We start from the raw sequence: 13,275 nt of genomic DNA on the forward strand, positions 1-13,275 counted from the left end.
TGTTAACCTAACAATTTTCTTCATATCCATTACCAACCACTGTGCCATTGAGAAGAAGTCAAGTAAGGAGAGAGTACTTAAGACCACTTCTGGAAGGTTTAATAGCATATTTTAGAATTGTCACTGGCATCGGTGGATTTGTTTTGCTTTGTGGATTCTTCATTGCTTTTGTTTTTAAAATGAGCAATTGAGCTTTTTTCCTTTAAAAAGAACAAAGAAAGGTTAAATATAGAAATATGGGATTTTTTGCTGAAACTGTCAGTATCAACAAAGAGTCCAGCTGAGGTGAGAAATGGAAAAAAATAGTATTCTAAAATGTATTTTCACACATGGCTAAAAAAATAGTATTATGGAATGGTAGTAATCTTCTTTAGTACTGGTAGGATGCCAGGCCGATTTCAGATATTTTTCATACTTGTGACCAAATATGTATTAAAATACAATGTTTACAAATACATGAAATCGACCCAAAGTGGTGGTGGTCTGGTTTTGTGTTTTTTCTGGTTGCCTCTAAAGAGCACTTGGAGCATACATAGTGTGCTAGAATCTGCTTCTGGGAATTTCTGCCTGCGACATCCACTTCAAATATCGTTCACAGCTTAAACACATTAGAACCATATGGCTTACTGTCAACTTAAAAAAAAAAAAAAAAAGCCCTTAAGACTATTTTGTTGGGTTTTTTTACTTTGCTCCATTGTGAAAAGGCTGAAGCAGCAGATTTTTTGAGCTTCTGTAGATTCTATGCACATACCATGTTTTTGCGACTACAGTTTTTTAAAAATTAAATATATCTGTTTCTCAGAACTCAAAGTGCTGCATTTTTCTTGACTTTCATGAAACTTGGCAGTGAATCCTGTGTTCCTTCAGCATTTCTCTATCCCTATCTGAATGTGCTCAGAACTTCCCAGTGGTAAAGACTAGAGGTTTTTCATTGTTGGAATGAAAAGAGTATCCAGGCATGGCTTAAACAGTTTCAATTTTCAATCGAATAAAACAGGTTTGCAATCTGAAGTTTTATCAATTGGCACTTTTTTAGTAGTCAAATTATTTAAATCATTGAGATAACGGGAAAGGCAGATATGTTGTGTTATGGCTATATTTTCTTCTGCCATTGAGAATGTATTTACTTTTATGTACCTGAAGATGTGTGCATCTGTCTAGCAAAATGAATGAGACTAATTCAATAGCCAGAAGAGGTTTTAGGATTTTTTGTTTGTTTGTTTTTGAGAACAGTTCATCCCATCACAGGATTAGAAGCACTGTTATATTGCAGAAAGACAGAGGACTGAACTGGGGAAAGAGAAATAGGCATCACCTGCAAAATCATATCCTTGATTCTAATACTTAAAAATTTGGGTAGTAGTTGAGGATTTTTTGTTTGTTTTAATTGAACCTATATTTAATGTTTTGATGGTAATTTTGCATTGTGGCGCTTAATGCTTCTGGACACCAGATGGTGCTGCTAAACTATCTAATGTGTAATTTTCACACGTTTTTTGAGTAACTGATCCTTGATTTTGTTCCAAAGTCAGTTCTATACTCTCTGACCAGGTGTAAGCTCCAGGATGCAGAACTGTACCTGATAGCTCAGCACAATGCCTTTAAGGACAATGGTTTGAAAATTATAATGTAAACTGAAGTATGTTGTAAAATCAGCTTTTTAGATCTCACTGGGCAAAAACTGCCATCAGCTTGTGTTCCTCCTGGGTCTGTAGCTTAGTAGCATATCTAAATTTAAATACTTGACACTTCAAATCTTTGTTGTATTATTTAGGTGTCACTTAAATTTGATTTGATAACTTCAACCAGAAAACTTCTAGTAGGGGTACCTTTATTACCAGGATAAAACTGCAAAGGTTAGTTCTAGGGACTAATTAAATATAACAAAGTGATGATGAGGATGGGTTTTAGTTTAGTGGGGGTGTTTTTACAGATGTTGTGTTAAGCTTGAGTGAGGCTGTCACAAAACTTCTATATGTCTTCTGTTAATATTTGAGAAGTCTTGATGGCTTAGCTACATAATTGCATTGCAGACAATGTTTGTAATAGTGATTTACATTTTGCATTGGATTTTTTTTTAAGTTGGCTATCATGTTTAATAAACTCATCTGGTAATCCTAGCTGTGGGGCAGAAGGGATGGAATGATACATTTGATTTCTAGCTGAATCCCAAAGGCTGGTGGTACAGTTTATTGCTGAACTATAAATAATGAATTCAAATTTATTTAAGCAGTGATGAAATTTTTGATAGATATTTTACTGTTTTTTTTTTTCTTACAAGTCTTTATTTCTTTTATAGATCCCCATATTAAAGTCTCTGGAAAAAAGGAAAATGTTAAAGAAGCGAAAGAGAAAATCATGTCTGTCTTGGACACAAAAGTAAGAAAGAACTTACTTAGAATGACACCTTAACCCCTAATTTTGTGGTGACATTGATCTCTTTAAAAGGGATCATTTATCAGAAGGTGTTTATGGACACTCTGAAGCAAAGCCTCCAATATATTCCTTCTAGATGTTGATATTTGGTGTCTACACACATATTTAAACATGCAACAAGAGAATACTTGCTTAAAGCACTTCTTCCAGATCTGCACTATATAGAAATAGTATTTCCAGCCATTTGGCTAAAAGCATACATAGTTTCTTCATTGGATTGAGTTTTGCACTTTAAAATCTGAAATATTGCCTCCTTGCAAACAGTAGATTATTTGACCACTTCACTGAACATAAAATTTTTGTTTTGGCTTTGTTTTTTGTTTGAAATTCAATTTTAGGAGCATTTATGTAGTTCTGTTTTTTACCGTTAACTGCATTCTTATACTCTGAAACATTAGGGCCAGAATTTCTAAAACATCTAGATTTTGGCCAAGGGTCTCATATGTTCATCAGATTTTCTTTTAATCCAATAGCAAGTCTTTTGGGGCAGTGTATAGGGCTTCTGCATAGTTGTACACCAACTTTTTTTTTCTCTAAACGGATTACCAAAAGGAACACTCCAGTGATAAGCACTTTATTTTTAACAACTATTAACAGCATTTTATGGACTGTTAATGATACAACTTTTAAGAACAACTGTAGGCAGTGTTTGTATATTTTAAAATTTGGTGTACCAGAAAAATTTGGTATGTTTGTTAAAGGTGGAAAAAATCCTGTTATTTTAAGTCCCGTGAATGTGTGATTTTTCCAGTCTTCATCATATGATCCTTTCAGATCAGACGGGTGTGTGACTGCAATTGAAAGAACACAGAATCAAAATAAATTAGGATGGATTGCAGAAGGACATTTAAGTCACAGTTGATAAAAGCTAGGGCATGTTTTAAAAGCCTTAGACATTTGTGAAGATGTGTATTTGGGGTATTTATTTCCATGTTATTTCCTCACTGGAAAGAAAATGTGAATGGTTTAGCATCTGACTATGATCCATATTAAAAACATCTTACTTGAGTAGAAGTTAAGCCTCTGCAAAACCACTTTGGAAATACAACTTTGAGTGTCATTCTTGACGTTACATTACTATAAAATACTCGGGTTCTGCTTTGAACAAATCTAATCATGGGTGTTTGCTTTCCAGAGCAATCGGGTAACCTTGAAGATGGATGTTTCACATACAGAACATTCTCATGTGATAGGTAAAGGTGGCAATAATATTAAAAAGGTGATGGAGGAAACAGGATGCCATATCCATTTTCCAGACTCAAATAGGAATAATCAAGCAGAGAAAAGCAACCAAGTAAGTATTGTTCAATATTTTAACTCATTTATACTGTAATTCCTGAGAGTATAAAACATTTCTATGATGATTTTCTTTGAGTGAGTTCATGTTCAGGGAAATAGATTTTTGGTATTTGCACTCTGTGAAAAGCATGTGACTTCCTAAGTCAGGAAATCTTTAAAAACAGATGGAAACAATTTGTGATGGCTCATGAATAATTAAGTTTTTTAAATAAAATTATTTTGAGCATACCGAAATCAACAACTTAGTGTGAATAGTAGGGAAGCAGTATGAAAAGCAATGCTTTTGTGAATTTTTTCCTGTTCAACACCCAACTTATTTAGCATATTGATTAATTTCTCGGTGCCCTTGGCTTATGGTGTAACTTAGTTGAAAACTAAACTTGGCAGATATCTGTCAAAAATTAATGACCTATTGTAAGAGTTCAACTTTATTAGAATAAGTCATTGAACCTGAATTGTTCATCTTTTGCAATGCTAATATTACTGGAATGTTTACTTTCAAGTCTTTCATCACTGCATTTAGAATCTCCTCTTGTGCATCCCAGTGGCTGCTGAGCAAAATACAACAATTTCAAAATGTTCAAGAAACCCAACTGTTGTTGAACGTTAGCATTGAGTGCATGTATACAATAGTAATTCCCTTATTTCATCCAAACTGCTGTATTGTTTGATGTATCAGTTTTTTTCTAGTTTCTTTTCTAGTTGTAAGCTAAGATGCTATAATATTAATAGATCATTTCTTTAAACGGGTTTTAGTTTTCAACTACTGTTTAGAGAACACTTAAGATGTCGTCAGGTGTGAGTAAGTGTTGAGGTTTTTTTGTTTTGTGTTATTTTATTTTTTAAATCTGAATAACTTTTCCAATACCTCATTTGAAAATGTGATGCTATGTCTTCTATATTCTTGCTCTTCCAGGTGTCTATTGCAGGACAGCCAGCTGGAGTGGAGTCAGCAAGAGTTAGAATTCGGGTAATAGTCTATTTCAGTATAGTGTTCCCTTGAAAACACCTGACAGGAGAAAAAAAAAATATATATATACTTTTGAAAACCCTAGGGTTGTCTGGCTCTGTCTTATGACAGCATAAATATAGGAACAATGTGAGTATCCATATGAGTAAAAGGCAAAGGGTATTATAAAAACAGTGATTCACAGTCTGGCCACATTTTTAACTAGCCCAAGGTGGATCTTGAACACTTAGTCTACAGTATAAGCAAGATGTAAGGTATCCCATATTATACCTAAAATTGTGTCTTAACTTACCCTCCACAGAGAGCCTGTAGAAGCTCAGGCATTTTGTATGAATCTATGACTTAGCAAAAGCAATTGCTGTCTTTTTAATTTTAACCATTTGCAAGTATAATTTGTGTAATTTGGAGGAATTCAGTTCCATTCTCCCCTTGTAGTACTTTTCTATCTTTATCTTCTAGTTTTGATTTGTATGTGTATTTTGGCATGGATAATAATGAATTTAATAAATTATGAAGACTTTTTCACAATTGTTGTAGTCAGGTATGTCACTTACAAAACCTTGGTCTTGACAGTCATGAGAGAAGCTGATGTTTATGTAGCTCTGTAGCTGACTTTAGAGCTCCAATTAATCCATCACAGAAAACAGACTTCTCTATGAAGCTTTACAATATTGACCTATTTGTAGGTCTGCATGGATAAGTATGGGGAAATTACCTGACTTTACTGTTGCTACATAGTTGCAAAAGATCCTTCTGTTTTTTTTGGGGGGGGGGGAAACCACAAACAAAAACAAACAAACAAACAAACAAAACCAACACAAAACAAAAAAAAAAACAACCCACAAACAAAGAGCCCATGAAACCAAAAAACTCCTGTGTCCCTGGAAAAATCGGTGCCTTTTTCCAACTCAAGATACGATATTTTTATCAATGAAACCTAGACAGAAGATGTATTATGTCAGTTTAATCATCACGGACCAATGCAATATGATTCACTAATTAAATTGTTGTAGTTTTAGCGAGTATGATTTTGGTTTTCAATATTTACTCTTCAATATTGTAGGAGCTGCTTCCATTGGTACTCATGTTTGAATTGCCTATTGCTGGAATTCTGCAACCAATCCCAGATCCTAATTCTCCCACGATTCAGCATATATCTCAGACGTATAATATTTCAGTTTCCTTTAAACAACGCTCTCGAATGTATGGTGCTACAGTCATTGTCAGAGGGTCACAAAATAACACTAGTGCTGTGAAGGTAACGTGTTGTCTTAAATAGGTGTCCGCATGTTGTAAATATAATTTTGATACTTAAGAACTCTATTAATGCTATATCCTGTCTCATAAGTACATGTTATTATTGTATAATCATTTTGAAGCCTGAGGGTTTGGGGTTTTTTTTAAACTTAACTGGTATAGGTGTGGTGTAAAAATGCCTGGAAAATAGTTTAAAGTTTAGAATTCAGGATTGATTGTGCTAAGCTTTTAATCTGTTTTTCATCTCTTGCACACTTGTTCAAGTTTCTAGCAATTCTGGAACAAGTGTTAATCTTATTCATCTTTTAATTAAAAAAAAAAAATCTGCTTGAAATATCAATTAAAAAAACCCAAACCTCCCCCTCCAATAAAAAAAAAAAAAAAAGACCAAATAAACAAAAAAAAAACCCAAACCCATACCTCATTAATTCTTCATGCTTTGATCTTTTCAATGTGCACTCAAATACATAACCTCGAAAGTTGCCCTAACAGTCAGTGAAACTGGTCTTGTGAAACCAGAGTTGGGAAATACAAATCTGACAGTAAGATAAAGGAACCACCATGAACCTATTTATCTTAATAAAATAAAAAAGTTTCCTTGTTAACAGCTGGCAGTGAGACATTTATATGGTCTTGGATAGTTGTATCTCAAGCCAGTATGAACACCTTAGGCCAAAATTGAAAGACAAATTTTGCAAGTATATATAACCAAATAAATGTCTATTGAGTTTTTTATTGCTATATGTGGGCACACATCTTTTGGGACCAAACCATTCGACATCATCTTACTGCCTTTTACAATGGCAATTAAACACTGCATTTGGTCATAAAAAGAGACTAGTAGGTAGAGTTTAATCCATCCATTACCTTTAACAAATCAATCAGGTTTTTAAACAAAACAGAAAGGTCTTTATTTTGAATGTGGAAGGCATGACAAAAAAGGAAATAGTCTGAAATGTTGTTTTGTATGCCTGTGAGCACTGTTATACCTTTTTTCTTGCATTTCTCCTGCAGGAAGGAACAGCCATGCTTTTAGAACACCTAGCTGGGAGCCTGGCCTCTGCAATCCCTGTGAGCACACAACTAGACATTGCAGCGCAGCATCATCTCTTTATGATGGGTCGAAATGGCAGTAACATCAAACATATCATGCAGAGGACTGGTGCTCAGATCCACTTTCCTGACCCTAGTAACCCACAGAAGAAATCCACTGTCTACCTCCAGGGCACAATTGAGTCTGTCTGTCTGGCCAGGCAATATCTCATGGTAAATACTTTAAGTGAGACTTGCTAGGAAAAAAAAAAAAAAAGCCAGACTATGGAAAGTAAGCTTGTTCTGCATGTATTTATTGGTCAAATGTAAATTAGCCTTAGAGAGGAAGGATTACTACTCACATTGCAAAAAGGTGATTTAGTTGAGTGCTCTATTTCTGTCAATGTTTTGTGAGTGTTAGTACTTATCTAAATTAGTTGTAATCTCTGGTATCATGATTTGAAAAATGACCTCAGCAATATAAATGTAACATAAGCAATTTAAATTTATGATAACAATATGCTTCTAAGTAGAAGGCAGGCTTTTTAGAGGGTTTTGTTGTTGGGTGGTAGATAGTTTTCTTTATTTTTACCAGCCTCCCTTTTCCATGTTTGTCAGGTAAACAGGTTTCTTTTGGGACGAAGTTTCTTAGTTCCTATGTAGGCAAGTTTTCAAGGAAGCTGAGGAACCATAGCAAGTACTCACTCATTCTGCAGTCTTACATTCTTTCTAGTACCATAGCCTAAGTAGTATAGAGCCTTTTATAAAAATAGCTCTGATGATGAATATTAGTAGTAGTAGTAATAGTACAGGTTTTTGCTATATTGTTCTCTAAGCTTCACAGGAACCTTTAGGCATTGTTGCAGAACTAATGTTTGTACGCAGATTTTTATATATATGGATATTTACAAACAACACATAGGAGTATTGGATTCAAATCCAGTTCAAAGCTGGTACTAGGATAAACCGTGATAGCATTAAATTCCAGAAGTCCACATCTCTCATGTTGCACTTGCTTTCTTATGTTTGCCTTGCTGTATAGTGGAAAACAAAAATATGATGCCTTTCTCTTTATACAGTTATATTCCTGATTATTATATTGTAGGATATTATTGTCTGTACATACTAAGAGTTAGCCTTATTCTATGTATTTCCTTGGAGAGGTTTAAGTAGTACTTTTCTGGAGGTTCATGAAGTAAAAGGAAATGCAAACAAGCTGTCTCATGAACATTAAAATATACCTTTTCTCTCAAAACTTAGAATTAAGGACCATTTTTTGAAATACTGATGTTTGATTTAATAATTCCAAGCACATTAGAAGAGCTTAGTATCCCAAATCACATTTACTATATCACCCTTTAAGAACTATACTGGCCAGGAGACTTGGTCTGTTTCAACTTGCAGGCATATGTGTCATGAAACTGTTGTTTCCAGTTTTGTATGTAAAACAAGTTTTAAAAGCAAATTTTGCAAAGAAGGAATCTGTCTTTTTGAGCAAGAAAAATTTGAAAAGCTGAGGGAAGAAGTAAGTAACCAGATAAAAACTTACCTCCAGTTCCTAACCTAGTAAGAACAGTATTTTTTCAGCTTCAGCTACAGCTTCATTCTCAACTTCTTTGGAAGCAAATTTCACTTGACTTGTTTTCTTTGTGGGCATTGTTCAGTGGGATGAGACCTCTGTGTTATGGAGTGATTTCCTGCAAGGTGTGACTGCATGGCAGCCTTCTCACTCTGTTCACTATTGTTGTTGCCTCCTGCTAGTTCCTCTGATTCAGTCAGAGTGACAGCTGGTGCTGTTTCACAGCTAGGCAGCACAAGTGTCCTATGGAACTGCAGAGGTGATTTTAAAAGTGATTTGATCTCTGCAGAGCTTCTAGGAATAGCAGTCTAGAAGCCTCTGAACATCAATACCAAGAAAAGAAATACCATAATGTTTTTCTGAACTATGAATTTGTTGTGATCTCTAATTCTCATAAGAGATTAAATCTGAGGCAGAGATTTCAATATCAAGAGAAAATGCAATGCAGTGCAGATACCCTACAGTAAGACATATATAACATATTTGTGCCATCTTTAAAAATGGCTTAGCATTATGTCTAAATGGAAGCTTTAATATCAACTAGTAACTAATTTCATTGAGGAGGGAGGCTATGAATTCTGGGGTGTATAAGTTGGAACTATCTCTTACCTCTGACAAGTGTTGCAAGTCTCACTTTCTAGTCATCAGCATATTACTTGCAGGAATATATTCAATGTGTTAGTGAAGAAAACATTCATAGTAGTGGTGAGGGCAAATTGTAAAAGGAAGAAAGAATACCTAGTGATTTAAAATTACTTATCGAAGTACGAGGGGTTTGGAGTCTTGTTTAAAATGTTCTTGTCCTATGTCTTCTCCTTATTCCAAACCCTTCGGTTTTATCTGTATTTTGATTGTCACTTAAAAATACTAAGACTTACTTTTTGTTAGTTTTGCCTATACTAATGAGGACTGTACTATATTTAATTACAGAAGACATATTGACGACTTGGTTTTATTCATTCACTTCCTGTCAAAGAACATTATTTGGTCCTGTTCCCCTCTTACCATCATCATTTAGGTGCTCTAAGCATACAATAACAAAAGAGTAGCCCCTTTAATGTGCTTAGAAAACCTGACATGTCAACTTTAAAGGTTCTGGTTTGCCTGTTAACCTTAACCTGTAGTTGCATTCTCATTCAGCAGGCTTTCAGTGAGACCTTCTGATATTACTTTATGTAACTTCTTTACAAAAGCATTTGGAACATCCAAGTATGAAATGCTCTCTGCACTTTCTTGTTATTTTGGAGGTTTGAGCTACTTTTAGGGGTGCTTTTTTATTTTTTTTACTTAAAGTTTTATTATTTCAAGTGTTTCAGAGATGTCATCCTTAGCACTGGAAAATACCTGTTTAACTGATCTAGGACAGGGGAAGAAAAACCTGGGAAAAGGGTAGGTTATAAGTTTTATGAATTTTTCCATCTTGACTTTTCAGGGTTGCCTTCCTCTTGTGCTCATGTTTGATATGAAGGAAGAAATTGAAGTAGAACCACAGTTTATAACACAGCTAATGGAGCAGTTAGATGTCTTCATAAGCATTAAGCCGAAGCCAAAGCAACCAAGCAAGGTTGGTGAAAAGCTAATATATTCTTTTTAGGCTTTCATGACAACTTTTCAGAGCCAATGAGATGACAAATCTGCTCCTCCTCCCTAACTTAACGGATCATAAACTTGTAAATGGCATATATTTTCTGCTTGAAATATCAATTTAAATGTTACAACAGCTCTCCTTTATGGTAATTTGTCTTTTTCATTAAATATTTGACAATACAGAGATTAGCTTTCATATGGAAGATACTGATAAAAGAAATAAACTATGAGGAGATAAAGTGTATCTGACTAAAACTACTCTTGATTTGTTTTTAAATAAATTTGTCTTAACTTGCAGCTCCCTCATATAACTGCAGTGTCCTTTAGCAATCAGAATTAAACAAAAAACCCAAAAAACCCAAATAATATGACTATGGGGAAAGTCTGACTGTGTTCTACTCAAGGTGTTGAAAAGAAGCAACAGGAAACAGAATTACAAAATACCTCTAATGGGAGTTGTTAATTGTAGAATATTTAGATGAGTATGGATAGGAGACTCTCACAGTTATTTGCATTGTTGTGTAGAGTGCCATAACAGAGAAAAATTCTTAAAATATTAAATGACGGTTCCAGTGTGTCAATAAATAAGCTTCTCTGTGTGGGGGTATATAAAATCAATACAAAGAAATATAATGTAGACTATGTAAAAGAAACAAATAATGTTTTTTGTAGTTTTCTAGGTATTTGTTATTTTATTCTCAGACAGCTATGAATTTAATAGCTGGATTTAATATGAACAACTTTTTTTTGTCCACTTTGAGGCATAGACATCTGATAAAAGAGAAGATAAGATTTTAATTATTGGTTCCTTTCTGTAGATCTTGGGACACTTAAGATTTGATATAACACATAGCACCAAAGTACAATAATATTTGTTTTTCTTAGACAGAAAGGACTTTCATCATTCTTATTACCAGGTGCATGCAAAATCCGTAAACTTACTGTCAAGGCTACTGTGAACTGGAATAGTTGGACATTATCTCATGCTGTCTCATACTGCTAGGTTACTGATAGCCATGAGGGAACAGTAAGAATTGTGTGTGTTGCAGATCCATGTTATACAGTTGTGTTACTCATTGTTTTTCTTTTTTTGTTTGTTTGGGTTTTTTTTTTAATGAAGCAGTATATACTTCCTTACACTAAAATGCCTTAAATATGTACGAGGCACGGAAATGTCTCTTGGGACTTGAAAGTAGTGGAGTTACCATAGCATCAAATCCCTCTACTGTCTCATGCCCTGTTGGTCTGTCTTGTCCTGGTTTGGATATCTTGTCCTCAGCAGGACTAGGACTCACTGGTCTTGGTATGCATTCTATTCTCTCTATATATATCTTTATTTTTTTAATAGATATATATCCATTTGAAACTTAATTGAGTTGTACTAGGAAAAAGGACCACATATGTGTTTTGCATAAGGATTTGTGTTAAAGCATTTGAGAATTCCAAAAGCATCTGGCCTTTCAAGGGCTTGTTGTTGCAAATCTTCCTCCAAGGCTTTCATAATCAGCTGTGTGACTCATCTTTGTAGAAAATCCTCCAGAGGCTTGCAAACCACTCAGCTGGAAGTGAAAGGGAGGGAAATACAGGTGAAGTAGGACATTGCTTTTACCCCTTTCAGAAGAATCTCTTTCAAATGAAATTTCTTCTTTGGTAATATTGTGATATCTCAGGCTGTCCTGGCAGTTACTTAAGCCTGCCAACAGCTCTATGACAGTGAACATAGCTAACACCACGTTTCAGTTCTGGCTGTATCTAACTGTAATTGAGGAATGCACATGCTATTAGTTTAGACCTTACTTATTGGTACAAAATTTAGGGCAGAAATACGTAAGCTTTCTATCTTAATGTAATTTTATAGAAAAAAGCATATAGTCCAGACTGGAATTACCAGTTTATTTTCTACCTCTGCAAATAACCTATTTTCCAAAACATATAGAAAACCTGGCAGTCCCAGAAGAATTAGTGACAAATCTTGACACTGGTTCTTGAAACGCAGCGTTCTTACGTAACCACCATGCTTCTTTGTGACTGCCATCCAGGAGTGTTGCATAGTTCCATGTCAGATGCTTTCTTGGGGTTCACACAGGAGCGAGTGTTTGTGCCACTTGACTGTGGCTTTTAATGCTGCTTTTGTTACTGTTCTTGTCCTGCCTGCACTTTGGGGTTGTGTTTTTACCTCTTTAGAGTATAGTGCTGAACTGCCTTGTGAATGCTCTTACATGAAGAACTGGTTTGGGGGAATGCTTTGGGAATAAGCAATGCATTTGGGGGATGACTTGCAGTCAGTATTGAAGATGCAAAAAGGAATTGAATAGTTCTTAGTGTGGAAGTAGTGGTTTGTTCATATGAGCTTCTGAAAAGAAGATTATTGTCTGAAATGAAAATAAGGTTGTGAAGTGCAGTTGCTTTCTTGTTCTCTAAGTGATGCTTCTTTGAAACAAACTGACCGAAGCCATGAAGGGGATACAAAGGGCTAGTGGGGCTGAGAAGCAGCCCCTGCAGACTCTTGGTTCTAATGATGTTTAGAGTCCAGTAGAAGGACATAAGAGATGATGCAATCCTTCTTGCATATATGATTCCCGTTTTAAGAATGCTTGTTCTTAATGTGTTGTCTGCACAAAATTAACAGCAGGTTTGATGTTAAAATTTGTTTGTAAAATGCATGCAGGTGCAATTTTGTGGGGGTTTTTTTGTTTTTAATTACATTAATTTTTTATTTACTTTTGTAATTTTTTTTCTTTAATCTTAACTAAATATTCACTTGTATAATTTTTGCAGGACTTTTAGGTCCAACAGCCCTGTCAGTCAACACCTCAACTGCTCCAAACTCTCTGTTGAATGCCCTTAATAGCTCTGTGAGTCCCTTACAGAGTCCAAGTTCAGGCACGCCTAGTCCCACATTATGGGCAACATCTCTTGCTAACACGAATGCCACAGGTTGGTAGAAGCTAAATGTAAATTAACAGAAGTGTAACAGGAAGTTGTTGGAATGACAACTGAAAAGTCCAGAATCATTCATTCTTTAGAGCCTTAACAATTCTTAAGTTTATCTTAACACAGCTTAATAAATATACAAATGTAAAGGTATCACACAGAATCACAGAATGTCAGGGAT

General features: G+C 34.9%; 1 protein-coding gene across 1 annotated transcript; it reads left to right on the plus strand.

Annotated features, from left to right (window-relative positions):
• Positions 1-2,299: 2,299 nt before the first annotated feature.
• Positions 2,300-13,097, plus strand: LOC104520588 (protein bicaudal C homolog 1-like; the record flags this gene model as incomplete). Its single annotated transcript, XM_010162321.2, is given in 8 exon segments — positions 2,300-2,379; positions 3,572-3,730; positions 4,652-4,705; positions 5,769-5,963; positions 6,977-7,228; positions 10,006-10,141; positions 11,281-11,463; positions 12,939-13,097. Coding segments are annotated over 8 exon segments (1,218 nt in total), but the record flags the coding sequence as incomplete, so codon positions are not given.
• Between the last annotated feature and the right edge of the window lie 178 nt (positions 13,098-13,275).

The sequence above is a fragment of the Antrostomus carolinensis genome, unplaced genomic scaffold (genome assembly GCF_000700745.2).
Source record: "Antrostomus carolinensis isolate BGI_N321 unplaced genomic scaffold, ASM70074v2 scaffold46220, whole genome shotgun sequence".
Classification (NCBI taxonomy): domain Eukaryota; kingdom Metazoa; phylum Chordata; class Aves; order Caprimulgiformes; family Caprimulgidae; genus Antrostomus; species Antrostomus carolinensis.